Raw genomic sequence first — 9,083 nt, 5'->3', positions numbered from 1 at the left:
TCTCAGCCTTCTCTTCTGCAGGCTAAACATGCTCAGCTCTTTAAGCCGCTCCTCATAGGGTTTGTTCTCCAGACTCTTAATCATTTTAGTCGCCCTCCAGCTTGTCAACATCTCCCTTCAACTGCGGTGCACAGAATTGGACACAGTATTCCAGGTGTGGTCTGACCAAGGCAGAATAGAGGGGAGCATGACTTCCCTGGGTCTAGATGCTATTCCCCTATTTATGCAGGCCAGAATCCCACTGGCTATTTTCGCCGCCGCATCACATTGTAGGCTCATGTTTAATTTGTTGTCCATGTGATCTTTTTCACATGTACTGTTATTGAGCCAGGCATCGCCCCCATTCTTCATCTTTGCATTGCATTTTTTCTGCCGAAGCGAAGTATCTTGCATTTGTCCCTGTTGAACTTCGTTATTTTCAGCCCATCTCTCGGCTCCTAGTGGCTCCTCCTCCGCTCTAACATCAGAGCCAATCAACACAGAGCTGGCCGGTGGGCGGGAGGCAGGAAATTCAAAACTAGAACTGTATAAAAGTGCATGCTTTGCTATGTTATGGATCTCAGTCTATTTTTGGCAAACTATCGCAGGCTGGCATCACTTTCAGCTGAAATTAAATACAATTCTTCGGTGGCTTCTGCTTCAACCTGGTGAGTTATATTCTGGAAATTATTGGCTTCTATTCTCACCAGGTCTAACCCACAGCTTGGATCTCACTGTCCAATGCTGCTCTAAATTGCTCTGTAACAGGGGTCCTCAAACTTTTTAAGCGGAGGGCCGATTCACAGTCCCTCAGACTGCTGGGGGGCTGGACTATGATGAAATAGTCCAAAATTAGGATTGTTGTTGTTGTGTGCCTTCAAGTCATTTCTGACTTAGGTCAACCCTAAGTCTAAAGTTTAGGACAGAGGCCAGGTCAATGAGCTTGGAGGGCCTTAGTTTGGGGAGCCCTGATCTAGACGATCTCATAAGACCATAGGTAAGCAAAGAGACCTCCAAGACTAATCTAGATGGTCTCATAAGACCATAGATAAGGAAAGGGACCCTCAAAGGCCATCTAGATGATCTCATCAGGCCATCAGAAGACCATAGATAAGGAAAGGGACCCTCAAAGACCATTAGATGGTTTCATAAGACCATAAGTAAGGAAAGGGGCCCCCAAAGGCCATCTAGACAATCTCATAAAACCATAGGTAAGGAAAGGAACCCTCAAAGGCCATCTAGATGGTCTCATAGGAACATAGGTAAGGAAAGTGACCTCCAAAAGCCATCTAGATGGTCTCATAAGGCCATAGCTAAGCAAAGAGACCTTCAAAGACCATCTAGACGATCTCATAAGGCCATCAGGAGACCAAAGATAAGGAAAGGGACGCTCAAAGACCATCTAGATGGTTTCATAAGACCATAGATAAGCAAAGAGACCTCCAAAGACCAGGTAGACTTAAGTCAACCCTAAGTTTAGGACAGGGGCCAGATCAAGGACCTTGGAGGGCCACATCCGGCCCATGGGCCTTAGTTTGGGGACCCCTGCTCTATAACAATATGTCTAATGGCACTGAATGTTTGCCATGTATTTTGTGCATTGTGATCTGCCCTGAGTCCCCTTTGGGGTGAGAAAGAATGGCAGAATATAAATACTGCAAATAAATAAAATAAATAAGCACAGAGGTGAATCCCAGCCTTGGAGTGCAACAGCGAAGACAGAGAGGCCCAAGTCGTGGGGTTGAGACAAGGGTTACTTTTATTTCCAAACGGTTATCACTCGCCGGCTCTTTCCCTTCACACACGAGGAAACGTGCCCAGGACCCAAGCGAATACAGGGAGGGGGGGAGAGGCGAAACCCCTCCAAAAGACAGTAAACCCCAAATCTATTGGTTACAAGAAGCCCAAACGGTACAAGACCGCAAGCTGTGGAAGGTGGATGCGGAGTGTTTTCGGAGTTTCATTTTGGCATTGGAAGTCTTTTCCCCTCCCTTTACACATTTTATTAGAAAAAAAAGGAAGCAAACACTGGAAGATCCAAAAGATGACAGCAATGTACAAAAGTATATATATTTATATATTTATATATATATGATTCATATCTATTTACAGTGACGACCGGGACAAAACGGCAGAGAGCTGGAGAAGGAGCAGGAATCCGGAAGAAGGAAAAAAAAAAAAAGAAAGGAACATGGCAGGAGAATCGGAGGAAAGGAATAGGACGACGTTCTGAATGAACTCAGGCAAAGCTGAGGCTGCCGTTGCTAACAATGGGAGCTGCTACTCTATGGGTTGTGAATCGGGTGCAAGCAGCGGATTCAACAACAGGTAAATAAATACAGGGATAGAAACCCATCCACCCGCAGGACCAACGAAGGGAGCGAAAGGAGGATTGTGAGTCTTGATATGGTCGAGACCTCAAAAAGCACTTTTTGCAGAAAGTTACAGAGTTTTAAGGAGTTCGGAGACACTGCTATGGCTCAGGGAGATCCGATATCGAAGAGGATCCCAATTCTAATATCAAAGAGTGTGAGAGTGTCTGCTTTCATGCCTGGCTTCTTCCTTTCCTATGAAATGAAAGCTCTCTGGCTCTTTACTAGAACTTTTAATCTATGTTAATTTTATCAATATTTGTATGTATGTATTTTTACCCTTTACAATTTTATCTTGTAAATCGCCTAGAGCATCGTGGATGGAGGGCGATTAATAAGTAATTAAATGATGATGATGATGATGAAAAAGGGGTAAAGGACTCCCCACATCTGGAACAGTGTGGCTCCCAGCATGTCAGGGCATTGTGGCTCTATAATCTCTCTCTGCAAAAAAATATGGGAATTCTAGAATTGGAAGAGATCCCAAAGGCCATCCAGTCCAAACCCTTTCTGCCAGGGTAGGAAAGCACAAACAAAGCACCACCAATAGATAGCAATCCAGCCTCTGCTTAAAAGTATCCAAAGAAGGAGCCTCCACCAGACTCTGAGGCAGAGAGTTCCACTGTTGAACAGCTCTCAAAGTCAGGAAGTTCTTGGAATCTCCTTTCCCTAGAATTTGAAGCCATGGCTTCATTGAGGCCTAGTCTCCAGGGCAACAAAAAGGAAGCCTCCTCACTTTCTCATCTTTTGTGTCTCCTTTCCACCTTTAGCATTAAGGCAGAGTTTGGCTGCCCCATCAGAGCCATTTGCTCTGCAAACAAAACCACCGGTAGTTGTTTTTTTTTTCTTGTCAGGAGCAACTGGAGTTGCTTCTGGAGTGAGAGAATTGGTCGTCTGCAAGGACGTTGTCCGGATGTTTTTACCATCCTTGTGGGAGGCTTCTCTCATGTCCCCGCATGGAGCTGGAGCTGATAGAGGGAGCTCATCCGCGCTCTCCCCGGGTGGGATTCGAACCTGGCAGCTTTCAGGTCAGCAACCAACCTTCAAGTCACGAGGGTTTTATCCCCTAGGCCACCGGAGGCCACCTTGGTAGTGAGGAAGCCATTCATCCAAGGCAGATGTTTAGATTTCTGTTACGGCTGCCATTGGTTCAAGCACATCTCCAACATCTTGCTGCACCTGAAAATGGGTCCGGGTCCTATGCTCAGCCTACGTAACTCCCAGTAGGAAACTGAGGCCAACCTGAAGAAATGCAGGGAGGAAAGAGGACATAGTTCCATGCCATCACTGCTCCCTATTGAAAAATAAATAACCACTCCCAGACCTGCAAACAAATGAAGCCAGCCATGTTCGGCTTTTAAAAAAACATCCAAAGGCAGTAACAACCTCCTTCATCTTGTAGTCTCAACTGGACCCACCTCACTGCTTCAAAGCCTTTTCGATCCTGTGAAAGGACTTTGGCCTAGAAACCTAAGGATGCCTGCCATAGATGTGGGCAAAACGTCAGGAGAGAGTACTTCTAGAACATGGCCATACAGCCCGGAAAACATACAACAACCCTGTGATCCCGGCCATGAACGCCTTTGACAACACACTGTCTCCTAATGCTTTCTTTTCAATGAGGTCAGGAAATTATGAGAATATCCTCAACACTAAAGGGAGGCAAAGTTAAAATCCCATAGGACATGAGAGAAAGGGTCTAACTCTTCCCCTTCATTGACTTCTCTGACTATATTTGAAGAACCTTCCATTTGAAAAGGCAGCTCCCTCTCCTGCACTTTTTCTTTGGGGAATTTTCCCAGCGAACCTCAAAAGTTCAAGTCTCTAATGGGGACTAATACATCCCCGCGTTTGGAGATTTCATTTCTAGTTCGGCATCTGATCCCTAAGACTAGCGAACACAACTCCAGCCTGGCCAACTCTTGGGAGTGAATTACTGAAGGTGAGAAAAGCCCTTATTTAAAAAATAATAATAAAGGGATGAATATCTTGTGCTTTCTCTGAGAAGGCTCTTGGTTCTAAAGACGTCACTGCCACTTGAATTATCCCATACGGGTGTTTTCAAAGGCTGCCAGGAACAAGATGAAAGCAACAAGAGGGAGAGATTTTCGGGGCTAAATAGTAGAACTGGAGGAGACCCCCAAGGGCCATCTAGTCCAACCCCATGCTCTGCAGAAAGACACAGCTAAAGCACTCCTAAGAGATGCCCATCCAACTTAAAGCCCACTCTCTTCAAGTCAAGAAGTTCTGCCTCTTGTTTATGTGGAACCTCTGATTTCCGAAGCAGCAGTAAATAAGGTTTCCTTGTCTTCTACAGGACATCAGATATTTAAAGATGGCTGCCATTGCTTTGTGACAATTCACTGCTATCTATATATATAAAAGGGCAATGAAATTTCGGCCTAGGACAAAACAACAAAACTGCACATCCCAGAAACACTAAACTTGGCAGCACAACCCCTCATCCATGCCTTTACGTTCATAAAACAAAAAGAAAAGCAAAATAAAGTCCTAATTAGAGGGAGAGGAATAATTGTTTTTAGCCAATTGCTGCCAGTTAGAAGGCTAAGTTCCACCCACTTGGTCTCCTAGCAACCCACTCAGCCCAGGGACAGGCAGTTAGGCCTCAGTTAGGCCTCTTTCACACTGCCTATAAAATACAGATTATCTGATTTTAACTGGATTATATTGCAGTGCAGACTCAAGGCCCTTCCACACAGCTATATAACCCATTTATAATCTTAGATTATCTGCTTTGAACTGGATTATCTTGACTACACACTGCCATATAATCCACTTCAGTGTGCATTTTATACAGCTGTGTAGGAGGGGTCTCATATAATCCAGTTCTAAGCAGATACTATAAGATACTTTATTTCCCATACCACCATGCGTGGCCGGGCACAGCTAGTGAATATATATATATTCAGTTGTATTGAAGGTGGAAAGACCGAAACGGCCCTTGGGATTGCTTTGGAAGGAGATCACCTCCCAATACAATAAGGCTGTACCTATCTTGAAATCTGGCATGAGAAAGCAGGTGCAAATTTCACTCATTCTGGCAGCCTATGATAATAAATAATTTTGTTTATTATACACCACTCTACATAGCTCAAAGTGGGGTACGGCATGGTTAAAATGGTGCTTTGGGGTAAGAAAAAAGATTGGAAGATCTACAGAACAGAACTGTGTCAGGAGCAGAGAAGGTGGTTTCAAGTCTTCTTTTCTAGGGTGAGCCATGACCCATACCTGCCCTCCAAAGCTATCTTGTGACCCCTGAAAGGGTTATTTCTGCCCCAAAACGCATCCCACGAGGCCATTTCACCACATCTTAGTTATGTCCTGGCCATTGTAGGCCCAGCAGGGAGGATGTGAATCAGAAGTCATGCTAATATTATTGGCAGGGGTTTCAATGCAGCCAACTAACCCTGACAGTTAGTTGCTCATCGTGTTCTAGGATTTCCGTGATGGATCCAGATCATCATAGAATAGGTGGAAGAGTGCCCAAGGGCCATCCAATCCAACCCCCTTCTGCCAGGCAGGAAAAACACAATGCACCCCCAATAGATGGCCATTTTTTTTCCATGTCAGGAGCAACCGGAGTTGCTTCTGGAGTGAGAGAATTGGCCGTCTGCAAGGACGTTGCCCAGGGGACGCCCAGATGTTTTGATGTTTTTACCATCCTTGTGGGAGGCTTCTCTCATGTCCCCGCATGGAGCTGGAGCACTCTCCCCGGGTGGGATTCGAACCTGGCAGCCTTCAGGTCAAAAACTCAATCTTCAAGTCCCAAGGCTTTTATCCCCTAGGCCACCAGAGGCTCCTGAATAGAAGGCCATACAGTCTCTTTTTAAAAGCATCCAAGGAAGGAGCCTCCACCACACTCAGAGGCAGAGAGTTCCACTGTTTCTTAATATTCAATTAACCTATGTCTCAATGGAGAACTAGACTCCAGGGGAGCAGAAAACAAGCCTACTCCGTCTTCCTTTATGGCAGCCTTTCACTATACATGGCTATCATGTCTCCTCTCAACCCTTCTCAATCCCTATCGGCACAAGATTGTGAAACTTCTGAGGAAATCGAACTGGAAGAAAGTTGAAACAAGTGAAATGGATATGTCCCTTCCGCATACATCTCACTCCCAAAGTGACTAAATAGGACATGGGTCAGCAAGAGTGGTTCCAACTCTAGACCAAACCTGACCACCTGAGAAACAACACTGCAAAGCCATAAACTCCTGCATGCTCCTTACTCCTCCCTAAGTGGACCCAATAAAAGCTGCCTTATCAGCTCAGGCTCTTCCCACAGCCTTGAGATCAGGGCTGTCAAATCTAGTTTCATCAAGGGCCACATATGCCTTACGGTTGCCTTCAAAGGGCGGATAATCCACGGTTACAGAGGTCCAACTATATATATTTTAAACATAGTGGTCAATGCCCTATTTGGGTCCCGAAATGTTACGGAACAAGAACCCCATCTCGTTTGATAATCTGCCACAAAGACTGGGGATGATGGGAACTGCAACCCAATGGCCCTTGTGGTTTTGAGATTGGGGAAAGGCGAAAGGACATTTTGAAGTCAGACATAGCCACAAATCTTATCTATAAACCAAAACCCCACTCTCTGGACTAAACAGAACAAATCAGTCTTCCAGATATGACTTTAATCCAACTCCCATCAGCTCTAGTCATGAGATCTAACAACGAGGAATACCGGAGTTCCATCCTAAGGAATGGACGCTCATCTCAGCTCAACACATATTAATTTCTGCTGGTTATGAAGTTAACTTCTGGTATTCTGCTGTATTTATGGTGGAATCAGCCCAACCAAGGGTTATTTTTGAGCCTAACAGCTCAGATTCCCCAACATAGGGTTCTATAAAATGACATGGTGGGCCTTGGGTTTGACACATGTGCTTTGGACCAAGCGTGACACTTGTTTTGTGGTGGCCTTCAACCCCAGGAAGAACTGCAGGGGGTAAATAAATCGCCATCTCATTTCCTGGAGGGATTTGGCTGAAAGATATCCCATTCATCCCAACCTTATGGAGCCCAGCGCTACCGATAAGCTCGTCCCAGCCTTCCTAGAACAAGCTCAAAACAGCCTTGGCGGACGTAATGGGCTTATTCTGCCCAACAAAAATACCCAAAATGGAAATGCTGTCTTTGACCCCCGGGCGTTTGCATCTCACCCACAGAGATATGGCCGGTGACTCTTGGCGGGGAGATAATCCTTTGTTCCCAATCATCGGGGAGGCGATAAAGAGGTGATAAAGTGACGTGGCCGTGGTTCAAGAACCTTTGTATCTCGCTTCAGCGGTGATATTACAATACTAATCTTTCGAACGGATCCGTTGCCAACCGTGCCACGCAGCCAGCAATGAGAAAACCCCTCTTGGGCTTTGTACTCTCTGGCGATCGCATAGAAACACAAAGTGCAATCCTCATCCTTAGCATTATATAACACTCCTAACCCCCCTCGGCATTCTGCTCGCTTCAGGTTCACAGTGGCAAAGGGACATCAGGAGCCGATTCTCTGTGGCTTTCTTCTGCCGTGGAGGGACGAGCAAGCGACGGAAAGCAGGCGCAGATTGGAGCCCGACCCACAACGTGGTCCAAATAAGTCCAGGCCTCGGCTTCCGGTCGCCGCTACGAGAGTCCTGTGCGTCCCAGCCCTATCGTACAGCAAAGTCCAAGGGGAAAAGAGAGGGGGGAAAACCCAAAAAGCCAGAAACCCTACCGAAAAAAGGAAAAGCTCATTCAGGAGTGTAGGTTACCCTGCCAGCTTGCTGGTGACGAGAGAGGACTTCCGCTGAGGGAGGTCTTGGGGCGTGGGGATGTGGTCACCCGTCACCAGGTTCTTGTCCGTCCCGGCCGTTGGCAGCTGCTTGTTCTTGATCTTGGCTTTGGCCATGTTGTAGTCACCGGAGTCGAAGTACTTTTGCTACGAGAAAAGGGAGAAGGAAGGTTGGCAACAAAATCAAAAACAAACCCGCCCGCATTTGGCCCCACGAGCCAAAGAAAGCCAGCCCCGTATTTATTTATTTATTTATTTCCAGAATTTATACCCGGCCCTTCTCACCCGGGGGGACTCAGGGCGGCTTACAACAGCTGGCAACATTTAATGCCAAGAACATAATAATAAAACAAAAACAGTACATATAAACAATTAAAAACAGTACATATAATCAATTAAAACTATAAAAATACATCATTAAAATAATGATGTAAGTTAAAGACAAGTCTTGTTTTTAGTAGATTGCTTTGCCACAGAGTTATCGATTTAATAGTAAAGAAGGGGTGAGGAAGAAGAAATGCTTTTTAGAGAAGAAGAGAAAAAGGCTTCAGGTGATATCCAAATGGCTTACGACACAATGCACTTGACTCATAGCCAGGATTTTGATTCGGGGGGGGGGGGGGGGGGCTGATCATGATATGAATAAACATAACAGTTTATTCATATGGCTGTGGCGCAGGTGGGAGAGCAAGCCAACTACAATTAACTGCAATGAATCACTCTGACCAGGAGGTCATGAGTTCGAGCTCCGCTCGGAGCCTATGTTTGTCTTGTCTTTGTTCTATGTTAAAAGGCATTGAATGTTTGCCTATATGTGTAATGTGATCCGCCCTGAGTCCCCTTCGGGGTGAGAAGGGCGGAATATAAATGCTGTAAATAAAATAAAGAAATAAATTAAAATACATTATAAAAATTAAAACGTATGTAAATTAGATCCAT

At 45.4% G+C, this 9,083-nt stretch overlaps 1 protein-coding gene across 2 annotated transcripts in view; it reads right to left on the bottom strand.

Annotated features, from left to right (window-relative positions):
- Positions 1–1,720: 1,720 nt before the first annotated feature.
- ensa (endosulfine alpha) overlaps positions 1,721–9,083 on the bottom strand; it is a 29,652-nt gene continuing 22,289 nt past the window's right edge. For both annotated transcript variants that reach the window (XM_008122951.3, XM_008122952.3), the window contains exon 3: positions 1,721–8,291. In XM_008122951.3, the coding sequence (XP_008121158.2) occupies positions 8,121–8,291 (171 nt within the window). In that variant the 3' untranslated portion in view covers positions 1,721–8,120. The remainder of the gene's footprint in view (positions 8,292–9,083) is intronic.

The sequence above is a fragment of the Anolis carolinensis genome, unplaced genomic scaffold, assembly GCF_035594765.1.
Source record: "Anolis carolinensis isolate JA03-04 unplaced genomic scaffold, rAnoCar3.1.pri scaffold_14, whole genome shotgun sequence".
Lineage (NCBI taxonomy): Eukaryota > Metazoa > Chordata > Lepidosauria > Squamata > Dactyloidae > Anolis > Anolis carolinensis.
The sequence above is the reverse complement of the archived record's forward strand: the minus strand, read 5'-3'. Positions and strand labels throughout refer to the sequence as shown.